Source organism: Pseudorasbora parva, chromosome 19 (genome assembly GCF_024679245.1).
Source record: "Pseudorasbora parva isolate DD20220531a chromosome 19, ASM2467924v1, whole genome shotgun sequence".
In the NCBI taxonomy this organism is placed as follows: Eukaryota; Metazoa; Chordata; class Actinopteri; order Cypriniformes; family Gobionidae; genus Pseudorasbora; species Pseudorasbora parva.
Window position 1 is genome coordinate 8,099,764 of NC_090190.1, and position 25,058 is coordinate 8,124,821.

General features: G+C 38.6%; 1 protein-coding gene across 1 annotated transcript in view; it reads right to left on the reverse strand.

The window, feature by feature from the left end:
* Window positions 1-7,082: 7,082 nt before the first annotated feature.
* phf14 (PHD finger protein 14) overlaps window positions 7,083-25,058 on the reverse strand; it is a 112,550-nt gene continuing 94,574 nt past the window's right edge. The window contains exon 17 of the mRNA XM_067426517.1: window positions 7,083-8,151. Coding sequence (XP_067282618.1) covers window positions 8,080-8,151 — 72 coding nt within the window. The 3' untranslated portion in view covers window positions 7,083-8,079. The remainder of the gene's footprint in view (window positions 8,152-25,058) is intronic.

Here is a 25,058-nt window from a genome sequence, read left to right on the forward strand (position 1 = left end):
ATCCATACACCACACCTGTCCCTAACTCTACCCTTAAACTGACCCACACCACCACACCTGACCCTAACCCTACCCTTAAACTGACCCACACCACCACACCTGTCCCTAACCCTACCCTTAAACTGACCCACACCACCACACCTGTCCCTAACCCTACCCTTAAACTGACCAACACCACCACACCTGTCCCTAACTCTACCCTTAAACTGACCCACACCACCACACCTGTCCCTAACTCTACCCTTAAACTGACCCATACACCACACCTGTCCCTAACTATGTCGACTTAGTTGTTTCTACATTAATTAGTAAATTATTACAATATAAAAATATTGGACCCACTTTATATTAGGTAACTACAATAAATTAAGGAACTATGTAGTTAAATGAAATCAATTACTTTGTTGAAGTTTAAAAACTGCCATAACCAATAGCTAACCTTTTGTCGTGACACGTCACGCGCATGTCTTTTAGGGATTACTTGATACCACAATTTTGGCTTCGGTACGGTACCACAATCTAATACCGAACTGATAGAAAATCGATACCACAAGGTCTGATATTGGTGCGGGTAATGTGTGAGCGTGTAAAATTATGCAAGTTTTGAGGAAAGTTTTGGGAAATTACCACAAATGTTTATCATTAAATTAATCAACAAAAATGATCACATCAAATCAGTCATTTGAAAAGTTTCTTGTGAGAAATTATTTCAGCAAAAATCTCTAAAAATGAGCAAATTGCTTCTGGCTTCAAAATACATCGCACCTACACTAAAGCATTCTGCATGCTCCGATTCAACATTTTCACCTTCGTCTCGGCATGGATAACGGAAATCAATTTTGAACATTCAAGAAATTTTATAGCATTTCATAATAACTGGTACATGGGATGGGAAATCCAAATGTTATATTATTCCAAATGAAGTTTCCTTAAACAGTCAAACACACAAAATGATGTACAAATGTCCGTCTTTAGTGAGTATTCACGTAAACACAGATGGTTACGCAAATGAAAATAACGTTAGTGCAAGTACATGTGCAAATGTTATGATCTATAAAGATCAGTGGTTAAAAACGAACGCTGGAGATTGTGATTTTCGATCTCATATGATGTATGTGGGTTGATCAGTGTTAAAAGAAAATAAATGTCTAAATGAGATTTTTTAAATGATACACTACCCTGCCGATCTCTTAAGTAGTCTTAAGGGGGTCGCACACCGGACGCGGAGCTCGGCGGCGCGCCGCGCAGCGTCTCAGCTATCGCACACCGGACGCGCACATTTTAAAAGGCTACGTTTATTATACATTTCCCCAAAATATGTTTAGACTTTATTCAAGCTGTTGAACTCAGAATGTAAAACAAATGTGTCTTGTAGCAAAGGTTGAAATCAGTATACCTTAACGATAATATACTTTTAATATAAAGCCTTGAAATGGCGCTCTGTGGCGCGGCAGGATTTAGAACAACTTCCTGAGTCGCCGCGGACAGGCGCCGAATGCCGCCACCGGTGTGCGTACACTCATTGAAAATAATGTGTTCGAATTTTAAAGACGTGGTACGCCGCCGAGCTCCGCGTCCGGTGTGCGACCCCCTTTAAAGTCAGGATAGTGACAGATGTTTGGCAAGGTGTGATGGTTCTTCATCAGTTTTATAAGTAAAATAATTACAAATTTCACTTCTTTTCCACTTTCTATTTTAGATAAATACTATTATTTTATTTTTACTTTCTATTAATTAAATAATCCTAAAAGTGTTTTCAACATTGATCATAATCATATATGTTTGTTGAGGAGGTTAAATTACACTTTACTATATTCAAACAGAAAACAGTTACTTTAGGCTAATATTGTGAAATATTTTTCAAATGTAAAGTCAACATTACTTTTTTTTTTTTTAAGTCAAATGCTCAAGTGACGTGTCTACTCACGTGCAGCGGTTGTTGCCAACCAAGTGAATTCATTCCCAGGGATCAATACCCACTAATAAACTATTCCATTTTAATTTTTCTTTGACTCTTTTATATTTTTCCGCAGCCACGGTACTTTATATTGTAGCCCAAAAAAACGCAACCTGCGGCTCAGTAATTTTCCCCGCGACTCCTTTTTTAAAATAGCCCAATTGTGCGGAAAACCGCGACCCTGGCAACTATGCTTGCCGGTTTCACGTCAGTTTGGGTAGCGCACTACCACCTTGTGGTCAACTTCGGAACAGCAGCATATACCGAAATGTGCAAAATCATATTGTACCGTTCGGGATCAAATATATACGGGTATTTTTCCAGTACCGGCATACCGCACATCACTAATGTCTTTTCATGGTAACTCCTTCACCACTAACGGCGCGAGGTGGAAAATCAACCTTTCCCGAACCCTGTGAGGAGGAGGGCCACAACATCATGGCCAAACACAAAACTCAGCAAAGATTGTTCTTGCTCCAGCTTTATATTCTGGATATTTGGTTGCCACGACGGACCGAATTCTCTCGTATCTTTCTCAGCCGCCATTATTGAACTATAACTCAAACTTGTGCACGACCTCAACGTAATAGTTCTCAGCCACTCCCTCTAAAATTCGGCTGGAGAAAACCAGCGAATACACTGCAAACCCAGACGCCGTAAGTTATTGCTAAGTTATTTCCAAATTGTTTTATTTTACATGCTGTATTTCATCCTTTTTAAAGGCAAAATGTACTGTATGGAAGTCGAGTTATTCACTCAATTTGAGATTTTGCTTAATGAAAACTAAATGTTGGTATATATGTGTGTGTATATATAAAAATTTAAGTGGATATTTTTCACAATTTTTTTGATGAAAAATGTTTTCATCATTGTTTGGGTTTATTGCTCAAAATATAATCAATGCACTTGAATTCATAATATGCCTGACTAGGAGTCACAAGCTTCCCAGACAAGATAATTCAGCATAGATGCAATACGTTTTTCTTACATATTGCATGCCAACTAAAGGCACTGAACCTCAAAAAACCTTAAAGAACAGAAAATCACATTACATTTTACACTGTCATCTTCGATGCAGTATTTCCCCCAGTCAGTTTGAAATGAGTTATTAACATGTCTAACTGCAGTGTGTCAGGAACCCTTTTAAGACCCCCCCTATCCTAATGACTACGTGTGGAACGAGGTGTTGAGAGGTAGAGATTAGCACCCTGTGAACGTTCCCTCCGAACAGAGTACTCTCTGAGTACATTAAGGGCTGGAAAATGACTATGTCACAGCACTACACAGTCTGGAAAAGGTCATCCACACGGCGCTCAGATACCAAGGTGATGTTATTTAAAGCAATATTCGAAGCAATTAAAACCCAGGGACAAGGAGCAAGAGCAACTGTAGATATTCAGAGCTCCGCAAATGTCGCACTGCCTCATAGTGATTCTTTACCGTCTTATTTACCTCAGCAAACAGCAGAATTATTAGAAGCAGACAGACGGAGAATGATGTGGCACAGGACTGAAGTGGAGGCTGTCAGAGCAAAGATTGGCGTGATTAAAGGGATAGGTCACCCAAAAATGATAATTCTGTCATCATTTACTCACCCTCAAGTTGTTCCAAACCTGTATGAGTTTCTTTGTTCTGCTGAACACAATGATATATTATGAAGATGTTTGCAACAAAGCAGATAGAGCAACCATTGACTACCATAGTATTTTCCTATTATGGTAGTCAATGGTTTTCTTCTATCTGCTCGGTTACAATATTCTTCATAATATATTTTTAAACAATACAGTGTAGAGTAGACGTATGAAAGCCATTTGATTTTGCACAGATACACTGTTTAATTTGTTTTTGATTGTTATTTACTTACTAAAATGGCATGTTTAATGTTAAGATGTTTTATGTTAAGTAACACACACACACACACAGGGTTTCCATGGCCAAGTAGCTGCATCCAAGCCTTACGTCACCAAGTGCAATGCAAAGCATCGAATGCAGTGGTGTAAAGCACCCCGCCATTGGACTCTAGAGCCGTGGAGACATGTTCTCTGGAGTAATGAATCACGCTTTCAGGCAATCTGATGGATGAGTCTGGGTTTGGCGGTTGCCAGGAGAACAGTACTTGCCTCACTGCATTGTGCCAAGAGCTTGGCCCCCTTAGTTTCAGTGAAAGGAACTCAATGCTTCAGCATACCATTACATTTTGGATAATTTCATGCTCTCAATTTTGTGGGAGCAGTTTGGGAATGGCCCCTTTCTGTTCCTACAAGACTATGCACCTAAGCACAAAGCAAGGTCCATAAAGACATGGATGAGTGAGTTTGGTGTGGAAAAACTTGACGGGCCTGTTCAGAGCCCTGACCTTAACCCGATAGAACACCTTTGGGATGAATTAGAGCGGAGACTGCGAGCCAGACCTTCTCATACAACATCAGTGCCTGACCTCACAAATGTGCTTGTAGAAGAATGCTCAAAAGTTCCCTTAAACACACTCTTCTGGGAAGGCTTTCCACAAAGTTTAGAAGCTGTTATAGATGCAAAGGGCTGGCCAAATTCATAATAGACCCTACGGATTAAGAATGGGAAGTCATTAAAGTTCATGCGCATGTAAAGACAGATGTCACAAAACTTTTGACTATGTATATAGCATATGCCAAAAGAGATGATGCCATTGAAATGATTGGAAATGCTTGACTTTCTCCAGGTATTACAGCCCGCTTTGCTTTAGACTATCATCATCACCATGATGACCACAATGTCTTCAGTTGGAATTCATATTACCATTGCATAATGTAGAGTAATCTAACAGTCATCACATACTCTTAGACATGATAGTTTCTGAGTTCTCATGGATAAAATGTATGCTTGCTGAGCAAAGCTCTCCTTCACGAACACGAAGTCTCTATCATAGGCCTCTTTATTATGCAGAGGTTGTAATCAGATTGTGGAAGGGGCATGGGGGTCTTGAATGAGAAGACCACTCTGACATAAGTACACCCGCTGCCATTATTACAACCCTAATGACACACTCTGCATGCTGCATGCTGAGAGCTCAGCTTCAGGGGGTCCATCGCAAACAGCTGAAGGAACCAGCGACGTGTCAGCAATATGCATGAATCGGCAGTGCAACACACAATGCTTCCCCTTAAAAAAAAAAAAGGAAAGAAACAGAACCCTTCAGATAATGTCTTTCATGGTTCAGTGGCCTTACAGGGGTTCCTCCTGCACAGCCCTGAAATGGGCAAATTAATAGTTGCTTTGGAACAAATTGGAATTACACCCCTTGATGCATTAATGTCAGAATGCAAGCCAGATTCCCTGACAGGGTGAGGGGAGGAGAAGCTTCGCGAGGCAATGAGATGCCAAGATAAAATGGCATTTACGGTTTTCTTTCGCCCCTGTGGTGTGAGGGAATGGTTAAATGACGTGCACTGTGAGTAAGACACAACAGAGCTGGATAAAGACAATTTTCTGTTGGTTTGCCCATCGGCAAGCGTCACTAAACCCTTGAGAAACATTTTTCAACTCGCATATCATTGGAGTGATGATAGTAATGCTTTCATTATCAAAGCATCGTGATACTTACCATGCTGAACATGGTACACTCGAATGCCCTATTACCTATTTTAAAGCATTTTAGACACAAATTCCTTGTTTTGTTGTTGTGAGAACCAATAAATTATTTAAACTAGTACCTAACATAAAAAAATATTAGCATTTAAAATAGCCCGAATTAAATACATACAATTTCTCTATCATGCTTAAAATTATTGGGCAGTCTCATGTGAAATCAAATCTGAAGCATTTCTACATCATGGCAGAAATACAAATGATATACACCGATCAGGCATAACATTGACACAACCTAATAGTGTGGCGTTCCACCTTTGGTGCCAAAACAGCCCTGATCTGTCAAAACAAGGACTACACTAGACCCCGAGGGTGTGCAACATACGCAACAAAGTGCGATGCACTGTGTATTCTGACACCTTTCTATCAGAACCAGCATTAACCTCTTGCGCAATTTGAGGCCAGCCATCGCTCCCCATGCACCTGTATCAATAAGCCTTCGCCGACCATGTCACCGGTTCAACACTGTTCCTTTCCTTGCGCCACTTTTGATAGAAACTGACCACTGCAGACCAGGAACACCCCACAAGAGCTGCAGTTTTGGAGATGCTCTGATTGTCGTCTAGCCATCACAATTAGGCTCTTATCAAATTTGCTCAAATCCTAAGGCTTGCCCATTATTATGTTTTGTGGCTTCGAACACATCAACTTTGAGGACAGAATGTTCACTTGCTTCCTAATATCTCTCACCCACTAACAGGTGCCATAATGAAGAGATAATCAGTGTTATTCATTTCATCTGTCCAGTCATAATGTTATGCCTGATCGTGTATAGACATGTCCCAAAAAACGTATCAAAAAAGATATCAAACCTAATACTGCATAAGCAGTTTTTTTTTTCTTCAAAGGCTGATGATCAACATTTTCTGAAGCATAATCATCATCTTTCACTGACCATATGTTGAAAAATAAATACTTGTAGTTCCATGTCCTATTTTGTACCTGTTTGTTGTGGAAAGTGCACTTCCGCTTTTTCTTTGAGTGCCCTTTATCTTGATAGAATCTCAATAGTTATGGCCCTGTTGCAATGAGAAAAATAATTTTAATAATTAAAAAACAAAAAGCACAAGTAATGTTTATTACTTTTTTTAAGTACCCAAATACAGACCCGGAACTCGTGTTGAATTTTTCCACCTTTTTTTTTTTAAACACTGAAACAATATTTAAAGGGTTAGTTCACCCAAAAATGAAAATTCTGTCAATTACTCACCCTCTTGTCATTGCAGACCCATAAGACGTTCATCTTCAGAACACAGATGAAGATATTTGTGTGGCTCAGAAAGGCCTTCATTGGCCAAAATGCCATTTCCTCTCTCAAGACCCATAAAAGGCACTAAAGACGTCGTTACAAAGCCCATCTCACTACAGTGGCTCTACAATCATTTTATGAAGCGACAATAATTCGTTTTTGTGTGCACAAAATCTATTCTCGTCGCTTAATAACATTATTGTAGAGCCACTGTAGTGAGATGGACTTTTTAACAACGTCGTTGATGCCGTTTATGGGTCTTGAGAGAGGAAATTACATTGTGCCAGCCATCAGATTTCAACAAAAATATCTTAATTTGTGTTCCAAAGATAAACAGAGGTCTTATGGGTGTCGATCGACATGAGGGTAACTAATTAATGACAGAATTTTCATTTTTGAGTGAACTAACCCTTTAAGATTGAGAATTGCCTCATGGACAATAACACTGTCAATGATAAATAATGTTCTGGAATATACTGTAGGTAAAAAAATGAGATTTGTAAAAAACTATAAAATAGACTTTGCTCTTACCATCATGAAGTAATGAATCATTTATATAACACAAGCCACTAACTGTCAGTTGCAGTGTCAATGCATGTTCATCCTTACAATAATGCATTGGTGTTAAAAATATGAAATAATAAAAACACAAGCAAATATAAAGGGCTGATCAACAAAGGGGTGTTTACGGGACAGGAACACATAGTGTGCAATTGCAGTATAACAGAAACATTGCTTGAGGAAACTCTGGACACAACACCAGTATGATATTCACATCCATGAGTCACAGGAAACCTTAATTAGTGTATGAAAAATAACCTTTAAAAAACAGGCTTTGTCTGCACATAGTATTCAAGGTAGAAACGGCCTCATGTGAAGATCATGATCAGCTGCATTGGCATTAGATACTGCTGTTCTTCCAGCACTCCAAAGATTCCCTGGGTTGAGCTCTGACCTGAAATTCATTTATGACGGTGGACTTGAACATACTGTACAATGCCCTATATATTTGAAAATATATAGAGAGAGATCACAGCATTGACAATTTTTTTAAGCTGGCAATTGCGGTCATTTGATCAATTCCTGGTTAACTAAGGAATAAAGTTTTAGTCTTGTGAATCAGTGGCAGTTCTAGACTGTTGATTTAAATTGTGAAAGTTATTTTTTATCCCACTATTCAGCAGGAAATGATGTGATGGTGCTGACTGTGTACGCAAGACGATTACTTCACGTGAGGTAAGAGAGTTTTTCAGTCTGGGATTTCTTGATCTGCCGATTCGTCTTTCACAGACTCTTCATCAAACTCTTGTGGATCTTCCTCCTGAAACATAAAAAAGCATCTTATTAACCTCTTTTCCCGGCATTGACGAGATTTTTCCGTCATTTATGACAACGCTTATCTGCATGTTTGTTCGCTGATCAATGTTTATATGTGAATGAAAGCCTAAATTCAATCTGTTGCTACTGTGCTGCTTTATCCGTATCTGATTCAGAATGAGCAGAAATCTGTGAGAAATATAACGACCCAAAGAAAAAGAACTGATAAACAAGAGCTGTTATGTAGGAGAAATAACTTTTTGGACAGCCCTGTCATCAGCTGTGCACCAAAAAAAAGTCTCAGCTTGAGGTTCAGGCTTATGTTTATAAATGACATCATCATCGGCTAGTCGATGTCGACTTTCATCACATAAAGGTCAACTTTAAAAAATCTGAAGTCGTTCAACCCCTAGTACATACATGTTTCTACATTGTACTTATATTTGAAAGTACCTGCATGTAATTACATCTATAATTACCCATACCCATTCCTGCCCCTAACTGTACCCTATCCACCACAATAGCAGCAAAGTGTTTTGCAATACAATGTGAATATAGCATTTTTTGACATAACTACATAGTAGCTTAGGACACCTAATAAAAAGTGTGATCAAAAATCAGGGTGAATTTAAAGACAGCTAGGTCATGTCCAGTTTCTTTTCTAATTTGAATGTATATTACAAGAAATGTACTAGCAAAATCCCGTTTTTAAACTATTTCATCATGCTATCCTTAACTCAGAAAAATGGTAATTTTAACACCTCTACGGCAGTGAACAAAGAGCAAACGTCATGCCAGAGTCACTTACACAACCTGCAAATTTAGAGGAGACGACAAACAGGAAATGACGGCCATCTCAGCTTTTAAGTGAGTCTGACAGATGCAATTATCCCCTCCTGCAAAGGTTAATAAACACATCTACGCACAGCCATGTGTGATGGCAGAGCTCTGACCACACACTATACTCAAAGCAGCTGAGAGGCGCATGATGATTCATAGCTTTACTTACAGAATCAAGAGCACATATCTCATTAAAAACATATTGTTTCTTAGAACTATTAATACATTTATAGAAGCAAGTCCAATGAATATAGTAAATACATAGTAATGAGCTACTAATAACCTAATAATGAAGTGTGGCCACAACATATGGGAAATTACTTTAGGTAATAGTTGTCACATATCATTAAAAGCATATATAGTTCATTAGAGCTATTAATACATTTAAAAAAGCAAATTAATTAGTTACGCTGCAGTAATGCCCTAATTCACAGTAATAACCTTGTAATAAAGTATGCCATCATAAATGGGAAAGTAGGTCATAGGTTTTAGAGATCTCATTAAACACATCTATTGTGCCTTAGAGCTATTAATACATTTATATGTGCAAATACAATGTGTAACAACATAGTAATAACCTTGTAATAAAGTATGCCATAATATATGGGAAATACTATAGGTCATAGTTTTGAGATATCTCATTAAAAGCATCTATTGTGCCTTAGAGCTATTAATACATGTATATAAACAAATCAATATAGTAACAACATGGTAATCTAATAATTACATAGTAATAACCATGTAATAAACTGTTTATACAGAAAATGTATACTAATAACCTATAATTTTCAGACATACAAACATCAGAATGGGGTTAAAGGCCCAATGTGCGGCTTCTAGAGCTGTCTCAGCAGTTAATCTGGACAGACAGCTTTGCTTTATTCAGCAATGTCTCTCCCATATGGGTCTTGTCTCTGTCTGTGGATGACTTTTGATATGCAGCCAGACCTTATGAAAAATGAGTTACTTTTTCCTGAACTCTGGGTACTTTGCCGTTGCCGGGCCGTGCGGAGGTATAAATCTCACGGTGGGACGACACCTCATGAACCTTGCTGCCGGATCAGTCTGTGCCATCCACCAAATCTCTCTGACAAGCCTGCCAATTTTCCAATTACTTCTGGCGCCATACGTTATTATCAGGCCAGTCAGCACTTAAAAGGAACACAAGAGGGGAGGGTGGTCCAGTTCGTGTTAACAATCTCATGGAGTGCCTCGATTGAGCTTTTTCACACTCCCATGGACACACATGGACACAAACGCTCACTCGTTAACCCACACGTTATGCTCCGTTTGTGATTTAGTGTTCATCCCTGCAGGCAGGGTGAAACGAGGGCTCCTGGACACTCCTTGGTATGCTAGACATGGTACACCAGTAACACATCGCTAACAAAGAAAAGAAAAGAAAAAAGACAATCTAACAAACCAATATCCACCAACACTTTATTTTGATGCTCCCAACAGACATTCTACTAAGTACCTTTGCAACTACATCTACTTATTCTACTGACCCGAACCCTAACACCTAATCGTAACCTAACAGTCTACTAATACTCCAGTGTGAAAGAGTTAACATGTAATTTCAAAGTTACTTATATTTAGTAGAATGTCTAAAATGGACCATAATTAAAAAAGTAACCTTTATATTTATTGTAAAATATTGTATTATTTATTGTATTTTAGTTATACACATTTGGTCCAATAGCGTCACTTTTACTTTAGGGTCAAATTCTCACTATTAACTATTGCTTATTAGCATGCACGTTACTTGAATATTGGCTGTTTATTAGTACTTATAAAGCACACATTAATGCCTCATTCTGCCATATTCTACATCCCTTAATCCTAACCAATACATAAACTTAACCTAAACTACCTTACTAATTATTAATAAGCAGTAATTAGGAGTTTCTTAAGGCACAAGTCACAGTTAATAGATAAATTCCATATATATATATATATATATATATATATATATATATATATATATATATATATATAATTTTTTTTTTTTTTTTTTTTTTTTTTGGTTGATTAACAGACCTGCAAAATGGAATAATGGCGGGATCTAACACCACGATTTCTGTAAAAACTAAATTGATATTAATAAAGCATGGCATTATACGGCTTACTGTTTAGGGTAAACATAAAGAGACAGTATGCTCGAAAACACTGTCAGTACTTCCTGTTTCGATTTGATCAAATTATCTGACAAGTTAGAGAACCACGGCTATAGGGTAAAAGAGAACAGGACGCGTACACACATCGGCCATTAAAAGTAAAAGTGGAATTGACGCGCGAAGGCCAAGTACGGTAACCCATTCTCAGAATTTGTCCTCTGCATTTAACCCATTCAAGTTAGTGCAGACACATTAGGAGTAGTGAACACACACACACACTGCGGACCATGGACACACTTACCCAGAGCCTTGTGAATGTGCCAGAGAAAACGCTTTTCTCAATACTCCGATATACATGTCAAAATAAAAATAAATCCAATATGTGAAGTTCACTTCTTCACTCTATAAAGCTCCCATATCAAATCGTCTATTTTTTTTAAAAAACAGGGTGCTCATTTTGCTGACAGTGTGACATTTGCTTTGTGAGGCAGAGACATGGTGGAGACGCCGGCCCACTGCGGGCCCGATCACGCTGACAGGCAGTGGCTTTGTGGGATATCTCCATCACTCTCCTCCAGGGAAAGCCGGAGCCTTCATTCTGCCATTCACTCTCCATGCGGCAGCCAGCCCTCTGGCTACTGCTTATACATGTATGATAATGAAATGCCACATTCTTCATTCTAATTGCATTTTAGATTTTAAAAGGGCAAAAAAAAGGAAGAAAAAAATACTTAACTTGTGTGAAGTAGAGAGAGAGGGAGAGAAATGTGCGGGAGCGTAAGGGAGTTTAAGTGTGCAAAGACGGAGGAAAAGCGAGAGCGTGGTCTGGACCCTAGGTGGCAACAAAGGCCTGTGGCGTGTTAATGCATCTGTTTCGGAGACCCCTGCTGCCTTACAGCGACACAATCAAACCCCCTTCCTTTTTTCTTCCCACCCACTCACCCTACACGCAGCAAACTTCATAAAGTGGGATTAAAATAAAGCTGTGCAGGAAAAAATATGACATAAAAAGAATTAAAAATTTACGACGCTGCTTTTACTTTAATAAGCTTTAGCATCCTTTATCAAGCTGGCACAGTCCTCAAAGAATTAGCGTGCTAATTAGTATGACTTATTTCTTTATCGCATTTTCTGCTTTCATTGTATTTATTTGTGCATGTGTGCTAAATGCACGGCTTTTATGTGGCAACGGGAAAGCAGTGGCTTTCCGACCTCCCCCCGTTTGATAGGTGTCGCCGTGTGACTGCAATCCCGCACGCACCGTGGAAGACAGATTGATGTCCCACAACGATGATGAAAACACGCAGCATGTAAGGAAGCAGGAGAGACATCTAGAGAAAATGAAGCGCTGTGGCTCGAACCAATGGGTGTCTTCAGGCAGACGGAAAAGAGACAGAAAGAGGGAGCGCGCTATCAGGCCCTGGGATTATTCATGACCCCTCCTAACCATCTCTCTTCATAGAGATGGTGGAAAAATATTTACCAGTCAGAGTAATTTGATAAAGCTATACGCGCCCAGAGAGGGCTAGTCTTGCGTAGCCAGAACTTTGACTAAACAGCAAAAGTTTTAGTCCACATTACAGCTTATTCAAAAAAACACCTACTTAATCTTGAAGAGATTTTAAATGTCATGTTTGTAGAAAAATAAAAAATAAATACATATACATATACATATATATATATAGAGCGAGAGAGAGAGAGACACAGAGAGACAGACAGACAGACAGACAGACAGACAGACAGACAGATAGATAGATAGATAGATAGATAGATAGATAGATAGATAGATAGATAGATAGATAGATAGATAGATAGATAGATAGATAGATAGATAGATAGATAGATAGAATAAGGGGAAAAAATCAGTTATACAGATTTGCTCATGACTAAACTGCATAAAAAAGGTTTAATGGCACTATCCTGGTGAAATTTGAAAGAATTATTTCATTCTCAAAAGCACTTGTAGCTACCCGGATATATATATATATATATATATATATATATATATATATATATATATATATATATATATATATATATATATATATATATATATATATATATATATATATATATATAAAACAACGGTCACTGTAAAAGCGTTATATAAATGAAGTTGATTGATTGATTGCACTGCGCTGATCTCGGGACCGGAGTTGCGCAGTAGAGAGCAGGAAGTAGAGCAGGAAGTACAGCTGCGATATCGAAAGCCCGCCCACACTCTCACAGATGCAGAACAATGAGTTATTTTGGTGTGATATAAACAGTTACGGAAATGTAGAAATTAAAGATAAAGCTCCATTCTGCTCCCAAAAATCCCGAAAAAAGTCTGTTAGTGCCTCATTGACTACTTCATTCAGAGAAGACGTCGCTGTCAGCTGTCAATCATGTCGTCACACACCCATTTTTATAGCATCAAATAACTAACTAAAACTAAACTTATTTATTTAAAAAACGAACACTTGAAATGAAATCATTGTGATGATATTTGCCTACAATGACATAAACCAACTTTGGGGAAAAATTTTTTGAAGTGAAATGTGATTGTTTGGTTTGCCTCGCATCCATTAGAAAACACGGAGTTGCGGCGATACTGGGACCGGTCACCTGGGGGCAATCGAGGCGCGGAGGCTTCAGTTTCTGAGAGGGAGACTGCAGGCTTGGATTGAATGAGTGCACTTAATAATGTCCACTAGGGTTTTGGACACCACTACAAATGGCTGTCCCCTCAAATAGCATCCTATAGGGGGGGCGATTTCGGCTTTAGCCGAAGACGTACTAAGTGTTGTGGATTTCTTCATCTCCTGTTTTAGCGATGACTCCGAGACCGTTTTACATGTTAAAGGTACTTAAACAACGACTGTTGTAACATTGTCCTTTAAAGGTCCCATGGCATGGGTTGTTTTATTGTTTTATAATGTTTCCTGGGGTGTACTTATATTGATAGTATGGTTTTTACAGAAAAAAATGTCATAATTTAGAAATAAAAGGCATTTTTTCTATACTGATATTAGCCCTCTGTTTAGAATGCTCTGTTTTCAAGGGGCGCGTCTGCTGTGAGTCTTCAGTGAAAACACCCACTGTTTGGTTGGCTGACATCTTTGCATTTAAAATTAGATAACATGTGGATGGGGCGTGGTTTAGCTGGGGCAGCTGCAGCGCCATAGAGAAATGGAACTGGGGAAAGATTGCTGACGAAGTGTTATTGTACAGAGTTTTTGAGAGCGCGAGTTTATTTTGTTTGTATCTGAGAGCTCTGAATAAACACGAGTGAAATTTGCAACGTTATTTCTCTCACAAAATGCTTTTACCACAGCTAACAACAAACACGACATCGACATGAATACAGTAAGAGCTTCTGTTGAGCATAATGAGCAGCGTCATTCAAACGTGTGATTGACCAATCCGAACATTATAAAGACTTTTTTAAATGCTCTCTCTAGTTTAATCATTTAAATAACAGATTTGTTTCATGCTGCTAACAAAAACAACGTTAAGTTGATGGTTTTAGTCACTGACTTGATTCACTGACGCATCAAGACGGCCAGCTGCAGGAAAGCAAAGTCTGTGTGAACTTGAATGATTAGCTACACATCAGAACTCACTGATCCCAGATCAGGGATTAATGAACACTGTTACTCACTTTGAGTTTGTGGTGCTGCTGTTGAATCCGTATAGTAAAGCCTGTGCTGCAGACACCCACTGATAAAACGGACTCCTTTCTCTACTAATTCTCTGGGCGGGCAAAGCAGAGGAAGGGGAGGAAACCTTTCCTGGTATGACGTCATAACAGGAGAATTCAAGATCAGCTCATCTGTGCTCTCAGTTTCTCAAAGGCATCTCATTTTATACTGATCAAAATTTCTAGCGACTTGGGGACAACATTCAGGCAAGGGAACTCATTTTAATGTTGAAAAACCTCATAAAATAAAAATGTCATGCCCTGGGACCTTTAATGGAAATTATTTTCACACTTTCAAAAGCTATATCCAATCTCGAACCTCCTTGTCTGCTGAACTTGCGCAGATACATCAAAAAAGACATAAACGTTTATTTTTTTTAATTAAACATTTGGACTATTTTAGCACAAATTGTGAGCGTATTTGCTGTTTTCAATCAGTTTTGACAACATTTTTAAATATAAATATAAAACTAAATATAAAATATCTTAAACTGTGTTCCGAAGATGAACGGAGATCTTACGAGTGTGGAACAACATTAGGGTGAAGTTTTGGGTGGGCGGTCCTAGACCTGTCAGGCCCACCCATAACGACGTGCCTGCACTGAAGACTGGAGTAATGATACTGAACATTCAGATTTGCCATCAAAGGAGGAAATTACATTTTAAAACATTAATATAGAAAAAAAGTTCTACTATATTGTAATAATATGTCACAATATTACTGTTTTACCATATTACAGATCAAATAAATGCATCTTTGGTGAGCATAAGGGACAGTGATAAATACATTAAGATTGTGTTTGTTTTCATGAGAAATAAACTAGCATGTCAGGGTTTTCACAGCAATCTACACGAGTAAACAAATTCAGTGTGATGGTGGTCTGTAAGCACACCTAAGGACGTGTGTGCGCGTTTCACTGTAGTGGATGACACAATTGCATTCAGTCATAAACACTCGCTTCATTAGGCAGCTGAAGCTGTGCGTTACGCGCTACATTGAGCCACCTCTGGCCCTAACGCCTTTTCTCTCACACACCCACTCCCAGCAAAACCCAATCACCAGAAAGCACAATTAAATTTCATGACTATGCATATTTGCGCTTCCCATTTTCATTTATTACAAAGGGCATTCATTAATCTACCTTTTTTCCCAGAGAATGGATTTTCATTTTAGTGAGGTGTGACAGATACTGAGGTGAACTTACCAAGAGATGGCTAATTAAATCAGCAGTAAAATGCACAAGCCAGAGATTTTTCCTCGTGTTTTTTTTTTTTTTTTTTTTTTTTTACTTGCATCTGATAAGAGCCAATGCTGCGGGGAGGAGGTGTGGAATATGGAAAGGAAGAGCTACTTTCTCTCCATTTCCAATTTCTGGTGAAATATTAAATCACAAATAAATGTAAGTGCTCAAACTCTGCGAGAAAATTGGTTACATAGCTACATGCATGGATGGAGGCTCTCAGCAAATGAATGGATAGCAGACTAAAAGCTAAACAACATCCACTATAAAAGCAGAAGCAATAAAGAGCACGCTAATAAAGCAGCAACTAAAACACGCACTCGCAGGTGAAAACAGATGAGGGATATCTGGCGAGTAGCAAACACCTGCCATCTCAGAGTCAAGCAGCTTCCTGCTGAAAATCAGTATCCTTAGAAACGCTTTGAACCACTTTAAAACGTCAATGGAGAAAGGCATATAGTTCATCATAACATCGTAATACACATCATATACATAATTCACCCGCTATATTGCTAAAGCTACACGATTTTTCATAACAACAGAAAAATATACCAGGATAGGCTGGCTTCTCTTGAGACTCCCCTGCTTCCTGCTTTTGACATGATTGGCTACAATACAGTTTTTGACGTAAGATTTTCAAACCGTGTTCTCAGCAATGGCGTTGACTTACGAATTTGCACATATTTGTCTTAAATCATATTAAAACCCCCACATAGACATATTAACAACATTAAAACTTAATTATCCATTTATTTATTTTAATATATAAAATAAAAATAAAACTGAAAATAGGTATACAATTGCAGCTTTTTGGAAGAAAGACACATGTTTGAAATAATGATGTGGTAAACAATTAGCAAAGTTAAATTTTTCAGTAGACCATCTCTTTAAAGAAAGAATGGAGACCTCAAGACTGTGTGTGTGTGTGTGTGTGTGTGTGTGTGTGGCCTTTCTGTTATGAACAGTATGCAGTCTGCTGATCCCCATTAATGTGATTTATAGCATCACACAGTAACACTCCTAAGGCTGCATTTGTTAAACAGTGTGCTGGTCGGTACGTGTGCATATGGGAGTGTGAGAGAATCAATTTATGAACAGATCTGTTAGTGTGCTTGCAGGTGTGGAGACAAACCCTATAGTTTTTACAGAATTTCCCTCTGTCAGCAGATTGGGTGGATATCCCACCAAATACAGCCACATTAAACAAGACAGAGCATACACTCATGGCCCAAGACTTAATGCACTCCTCACAATTCTGAGAAGTACAGAGGTCAGAGGGTTGTACAGTCTTGTCATGTTCAATGTCACCTTTAAGGAGTGTGATAAGGCAATTCCTGGTCCTTTATTAATAATGCATGCGGAGAGGAAAGCCTCCTCCTCTTCCTATTCTGCTGTTGTTGTCTGGTGTGTTGAGAAACGCTATTGTACGTGTCTTATTTAAATTATCCTTCTAGTGTTGTTTTATATATTGTAGCTAATTATGATGAACTAAAATTAAATAAAGTAAAGGCTCTACCAAGGGCAGCCAATAAAATGGGAGTTTCAGATATAGTAATAGAACTGGGTAACTTATATTATTTCTGCACCCAACTAAATTGCACACATGGAAGCACACACAGTAGTGGTGTTTTTGAATTACTCCATGCTTTAAAATGAATCGACTCAGTGAATGATTGAACAAAACAGCTAAATAAACATTTAAATGATTCACTCATAAGTTTTATTACTGAACCTATATTCACATAGGTGACATAAAGGTTCAGGTGAATCATTCAAGGACTCACTCATAGAGTTCCATTTGGGACAGACCCAGTGTCTTTAAGCCTTTGTGATTTTCATCTAAGTCTACACTTTTGCAACGTAATGCTGCTTTGACTGTTGGGAAAAAGTGTGCTGCCATTGAGGGCGCATATAGTGACCGCAAAAGAGGCCCTCGTGAGCACCCTTGTGAAACCTAAAATGACAAAAATAAAAATATATATCTTTTGGACTTACGGAAATGCACGCGAGGCAGCGATTTAAAGTCCACAAGGCTAAAAATGCACATGAATTGTGCCATTTGGGCTACACTTGTATCAATCCTGAACAAATCAGTTTTTTGTTTTGTTTTTGTTTTTCTCAGTGAATTCAGTGAATGACTCAAAGTCAGTCAAGCCCTATCCCAAATAGCACCCTAACATAACACTGCGTTGATTGTTGGGAAGACCATCAGTGTGGGGTCAACCGACCAGTTCAACCATTTAAAAAAATTGAAAGGTTAATGGTTTTAGTGGTAAATTGCACCATTTTACCAAATCATAAAGCCCCTAGATCACAGAAAGGTTTTACAGGTCTACCTTGTTACGGCTGTGTTGTACAGGCAATGTGAGTGAGTTAATAAAACCCAATAAGTGCTAAGAAAGTGACCAACGGGACAGCTGGAATTTGCCATGCCATCTCCAGGGTCCTGTTTACTCTGTAAATTGGCCCCTGAGAGGGAATGAAGCATCCAGCTTGCCTAGTTAAAGTGATGGACGTGACTCCGCTGCATTGATTTTTCCTGCGTCTTAACACTCTCCATCCAACTCACCAAGCAGGAGTGCAAGGTAACTTTCAGGATCATGCTACCTTTTCTTTTGAAATGCTAACCTTTGGTTTAGACTCTATTTATGCCTGGTGCACAGCTACAATAACTTGCCTTTTTTATGCCTGCCCTCTAAGAGCCTCATTGAACATTGAACATTCAAACTGGCCTTCAGAACAGTGTGAGAAGGTAAACTGAAGGAGACCGGCTTTGAAATACATTTGCTTATATTAAGGTAGTTATTTTTCCCTTGATGTGTCAGGTGGCAATCAAATGTTTAAAAAATAATAATAAGTAAGACCCTAATTTCCCTTGATGTCATTGCATGATAAAGATAGCTAAGAAAGGCATAATTCAGTCAATTAAGTCAATTAGTTTAACTTAATTAGGCTGTTTAGCTAGCCTGACAAGCCAGACACACATCAAGATGTTTGGTCTGGAAACTCACCATTGACAGGGCTCAATCCTGGGGGCGGGATAAACGGTTGTCTTTCAAACTCCCTCTGCACGCGATAGGATAGCGCTAGTTGTTAGATTAAACTTTCGTCGTATCCGGTCAGCAAAACTCTGAACACATTTTCCCTTTTTAAGAATGACTTCAGTGCCATTCTTTGTTCTTTTCTCAGAGGAAAGCTTAAAGGGTTAGTTCACCCAAAAATTGAATTTATGTCATTAATGATTCACCCTAATGTCATTTCATTTCCGTAAGTCCTCGTTCATCATCGGAACACAGTTTAAGATATAAGGGCAAATCATTAATGACATCAATTTAATTCTTGGGTGAACTAACCCTTTAACTCCAAGTCTTTCAGAGTTGCGGTCAAAGCTGATTAGAGAGACTGCAGTTCGCCAGCTTCTGTGTTTACTTGTCGCACACAAGCGCAACTCAGCCATCATTATGTTAATCCCCGCCCACTGACTCTATACACGGTGTGATTGGCCTGACCAGAGTTTGGTTTTTACAGCTCAGAAGTGTATTAAGAGTTGCTAGACGATACTCATGGCAAATTAGATTTGCTGCCGCTAGGGTGCGTCTAGATTACTAGGCTACTGTTTAGCAGGTCAGTCTGTCAAGGCTCTGAAAACCCTACGATTGGCTGAGCCAGTGCTGCATTATGCATTTTCAGATACTCAAGCCAAAAGAGTCTTTGAAAATAGTTTTCTTTGGTTTAGTTAATTGTACATTAGTTTCACATAAATCAATTAACTTACATCAGTATTTTTAATTTTTTTGGTTTAGCTTAATAATTATTTGTGAGAAAACAATTTGTTTATGTACATTCACTGGAATAAAGCAATGTTAAGGCCGTTTGTCCACCAAAGTGTTTTTAGCCAGCTGTAAACCTAATTTCACTGATAGTTTGTTTCTGTAGTGTTGTTGATACAATGTGAAGTATTTTTTCTGGCACTTGTTTTAAATAATTGTGTTTTTTATTATGCTGCTTCTTGTCATCTGCTGACATTGCACAAGCAGAATACGGCAGTTGGTCGGTGTTGTATTTGTCCCACCCCTCCTCCACTTTGATTGGACGGGTAAACTGTGACAGTGAGGAATGTTGCGTTTTTACCCAAAGTTGAACATTTTTCAACTCTTGGTGTCCGGTGAAAAATGAAATAGACACTCAGGGCCACATCATGCTGCTGGCATTTTAAAGGCTCCCATTGAAAACAACTAGAAAAAAATTCTAGCTAAAAAAAATATTTTGGTGGCAACATGGCTTTTGTGGCGAATTTTAAAAGCCATTGTGGATTACACGTGACCTTGACATGATTTATTTTCTAATTCAACACACTCTTCATGTATCATCATAGACATTAAAGTCTCATCAATTCTCCCTGTTGTCTCATCTCATTAAAACACAACAAAATTCACCTTTCATCTCCTGATCACAGTTTTACTAAAGCATGCTGGGAACTAAAACTCCCTGCCTAGTTTCAGACAAAGTTTCACAAAAAATAATGAATGTAGTCCCAACACAAAATAAGTTTCTTACATTTTACAAATGTAAGCAGAATTAACTTAAATAAACTTTTTCCCTTGTGTAAAGTGTCTTATAGATAAACAAGAAAAAAGGCTTAGTAAATTAAAGTAGCTCCAACTTAAACCTCAAGGTCAAGTAGTAACATACTTCAAAAACACTCTCTACTTAGTGTCCAATCAGCCTGTAAGAACATCTCAGGACGTCACAAATGCATTTCTTTAAGTGTTATAATTGCTGCAGTAACAAGGCTTTTGACCCCAAGTCTAGATAGTGCCTGAATTAACAATCCACAAAAGCTGTCCTTTAGGCATTTCCATCCCTGCCTGAGCCGGGTTTGCCTCATGGCATTTCAAACACACCACAGATCTGTTGAAACGGTTTATCACGAGGGTGAGCCGCAGTGACACGCCGGTGTAAATAAAGCTCAAACAAGCCCCTCTCCACCACCTAACGGGCTCTCGAACTAAAGGCCATCCGTATATTGTGGCAGGACTGTCATTTTATTACCCGAATCAATTCGGCAGGGCTCCGAAGTGACAGCAGAGGGATGTGGCCTTCGTTGGCCGGGGGTTATCTGACGTGCGCAGGCAGGGAAATACACAGCCTTCGTAATGAACTCAACACTTACTAATAAAGCCTTTATTGCCGGGCCACATATGAACTGATACCAGCACTGGCCCTGTATGCCGGCATGCTCGTAAACTAATGAAAATGAGCTTTTTCTCTTTATCGTTTTTCGCGAGTGAGGGAAGGCAAACGCAATTAAGTCATTTAATAACACAAACGTCTCGATGCGACAAATCATCAACCGAGAAACAACTTAAACAACATTTTTTTATTAATCAAGACCTTAGAGGCAAAAACCCATTTATGGTGACCTTTAAAAGGCAATGAGTGAGAAAAATGAAGTGAGAGACAGATAACCACACGGCAAGCTCAAGATCATCTCGTATCCTCCAATTCTTCCACCCATGCATTGGTCCCTATGTATAAGAGTTTGGGGTCTACAGCGGGCTGTTCACAGGGAGAGCCTCTCAACAGGCCCTGTGTTTTAATTGAGAGGCTGAAAAAGAAGATGGCTTCACGAGGTGCGAGTCTCTCTCCCGCTAATGCTCTCCGCTCACATCTAGAAGTCAAGGCTGGAAGGGATAACAAATCGACTCTTCAGTTCCACACTTCTGAATTGCTACTTCTTCATTCAACTGCAGCAAAACCAAGGCATCGCTCTCCTTTAATGTCGACCCCCACAATCTTGCCGAGGAGGAGAATTACAGAAGAAGCTGGCCGCACTTTCTGATGGCATTTAAAAAAAAACAAACATCCGGACCAACCGCAGGTAAAGAGGTTCACAGCGTGGTAGATTACAGAACTTAAGTACACACTGCTCATTTCTGGAGTGCTCTTTGATTCCCATAATGGAATCTATTATATTTCAAAGTGCAGCCACGGCCAAAGACTTCTACCCTTCAACTTTTTGCTTCAAGGGTCAAATGTGTCTAAATTTACATAATGACGATTGTTCTACCAAATAAGTCAATGAATTTTAAATTTCTAGAGCTGTACATTTGTAGATGTAAACGTTTGTAGAAGCATCTGCATGCCTTGGTGCTTGATTTATACAAAGTGATTGGAACACAAAAGGCCTATTTCTCTCAAATATTGTCCTAAATCTGTTAGTGAGCACTTCTCCTTTGACCAGCCTAATGCCACATTCCAGGCTACCCGTAACCCGTATTTTTCCAACCTTATACCAATGTCAAACCCGTGACATACCACTCGTAAACTCGTACTAGATCGATGCATTCCCAGTTATGCGATCTGACGTGTTACAGCCCGCGAAACAACAATAGCAGCCCATACGGATGCTGTGTTTATTAAAGTCACACACCAAATACATTTTCAAATATATAAATAACGTAAAATAAAAGGTATACCGTAGTACTTTTTTTTATAATAACCCATTTATATTTTGGGCGAATTTCAGAATGGAGAGGAGAGTTGAGACAATGAAATGTAAATTAAGGTGATTCATTTAAAATGTTTAACACTGCTGTGTTCTGCGTCAAAAGGACACGCTCAGAAGTAAAAAAGCCAAGCAGCAACCTCCCGCGATCTCTTTCGAAGCCAATACGGAAGTAATGTAAACTGTAATTCCTTAACTGGCCACTAGAGGCAGGCTCCAGAAGGGAGCAGAATCTCATTGAGCCCCATGTTAAAATTCTCAACTTTACAGCAGAAAAAAACATGTTTACAGCCTGGTACAAATTGTGGTTTTGGACTATAAGGCTAATTTTGATCTTCATGACAACTGTGAGGGGGGTTAATTTTTTTATAACTCATTTGTTTACGTTATATAAAGCCTTAAAGTTCTGCATAATTAAGGGCGTGGTTACAGGTGGATAGCCATTTATCTGTCGTCTATAGTCATTGCGTCACCTAAGCTCCGCCCACATCCCGCCATTTTCTGTTATCCGGGAGTGACACGCGATGACTCGCTCACAAGATGGCAATGCCCAGCACGCCCATACTTTAAGCTTCAGAACGGTTTATCGGAATCCTATGGGTGACATCACGGATACTACGTCCATATTTTTTACAGTCTATGAAAAAAGCCCAATGTGCATTTGCACATGGCTGAACGAGTGAAGGAGATGCTCTGACAGCATAGGGCGCTGATGGAACTGCAAAATGCAGCGGTTACCCCGGGAAACCCGCAAACAAACCAACTGCTAGTTAAGTTTTTAAAATGCTCCAGCCATTCATTTTTTGTAATCTTAATGTTGTTCATCACTGCACCGCTTAATACTTAAAGACTTGATAGACCATTTATTTTCAAACTTAAACATTTTTATATTTTAATCGGGACTAAATGTCCTAATGATTAGAAATGTTCTGATTATTTGTTATTGTTCAGGTAAACTTAGAGATATACGGCTTCATTAGTAACATGTTAACTCATTATTGCCAACCTGACAATGAAAAATACTTAGAAATAATTAATTATTCTAAGTAATGTTAATTTCTTAGTTACCGTTTAATAACATTACTAAAATCAAAAAAGCTTATTTAATGGACCTAAGAAAAAAACTAACAATGATCAGTTGTATTTCTTAACTAACATTAACAAAAAAATACTTTCTTTAACAAATGTAGCTATCGCTCAACCTTAAGGCATTAAGTAATGAGACCTTACTGTAATGCGTCACCTGCTCTTTATAGCCTAATTCTTTTGTACTTTAATCTGTTTGAAAATCTTACTTTTATATATTTTTGGTGCATTGTATTACTGTATTTAAACATTCAGAGTTATTTTTGTTAATACAAAAACATTTTCTTAAAGCTGTTATATTACAATATGACAACACTTTTTTGCAACCTATTTCAATATTGTGATAATACCGTATACCTTCATAAAGCTTCAGCAATTAATCGCAACATGAAAGGAGAGTGTTCCAGTTTCCAATTCTGTCATCACATCGTATACAGTTTAGTCAGAGAAAGCATATAAAATTAAGGCATTAGGAAGAGCAAGAAAAATCCAAGGAGGACAACAGAAACCTGGTAGTGAGGGTGAGATAAGAGAGCAGATCCTACTAAAACCAAGCACAGCGTATGTGTGTGAGTGTGTGTGAGAGAGAGGTACATGGCCTGTGTGTGTGTGTGTGTGTGTGTGTGTGTGTGTGTGTGTGTGTGTGTGTGTGTGTGTGTGTGTGTGTGTGTGTGTGTGTGTGTGTGTGTGTGTGTGTGTGTGTGTGTGTGTGTGTGTGTGTGTGATTAAACAGGATTGTGTCTGGTCTCTGCGAGTCCCCGGGGAGCGGCTGGTCTCACGGCAGGCTGTCACTGAACACATTCTAAAGGCAAAGACTTGTTTAATCCCCGTGGCCCTGGTGCACCTCCCACTGTCTAAAGCTCTTTTCTCTGTCGCCGCTCGCCGTCCTTCCATCGCTTTTGTTCTGAACTGCACAGCTCTCATTCTGTAGCAGCAGGTTACCGATCTACAGCTTTTCTTCAACGCCTTTGACTTATAATAGCCCTATTTACAGGAGATACACAGCACACACAAAGGGGGTCTGCTGCCAGAACATAATTCTTTATCGGTCGATTTTATGAGCGAGACATTAAGCACTTTTACATGTATTTGAAACAAAGAGCTGCTGTGAGCAGACTGGGAGCCCTTTTTTATCTCATTTTATCAACACATTTTTGAACAGATGAAAGAAATATCTATATTATTAACTTTTAGCAAACACATTTCCAAGTATTATATACTTCATTTTATCATAGTTTTTATTAATTTATAGGGTTTTGTTTTCATATTATTGTAGTAATACAATGTATTTACCATGGTAATGCAATGTTTTTGCACATGGTATCAGAGTAAAAATCATCTTGTTTTGGACATATGACATGGTTTTGGATATGGTATCACAGCAATATATATATATATTTTTTATTTAAAAATAAAAAAAATTGACCATGTTTTAAC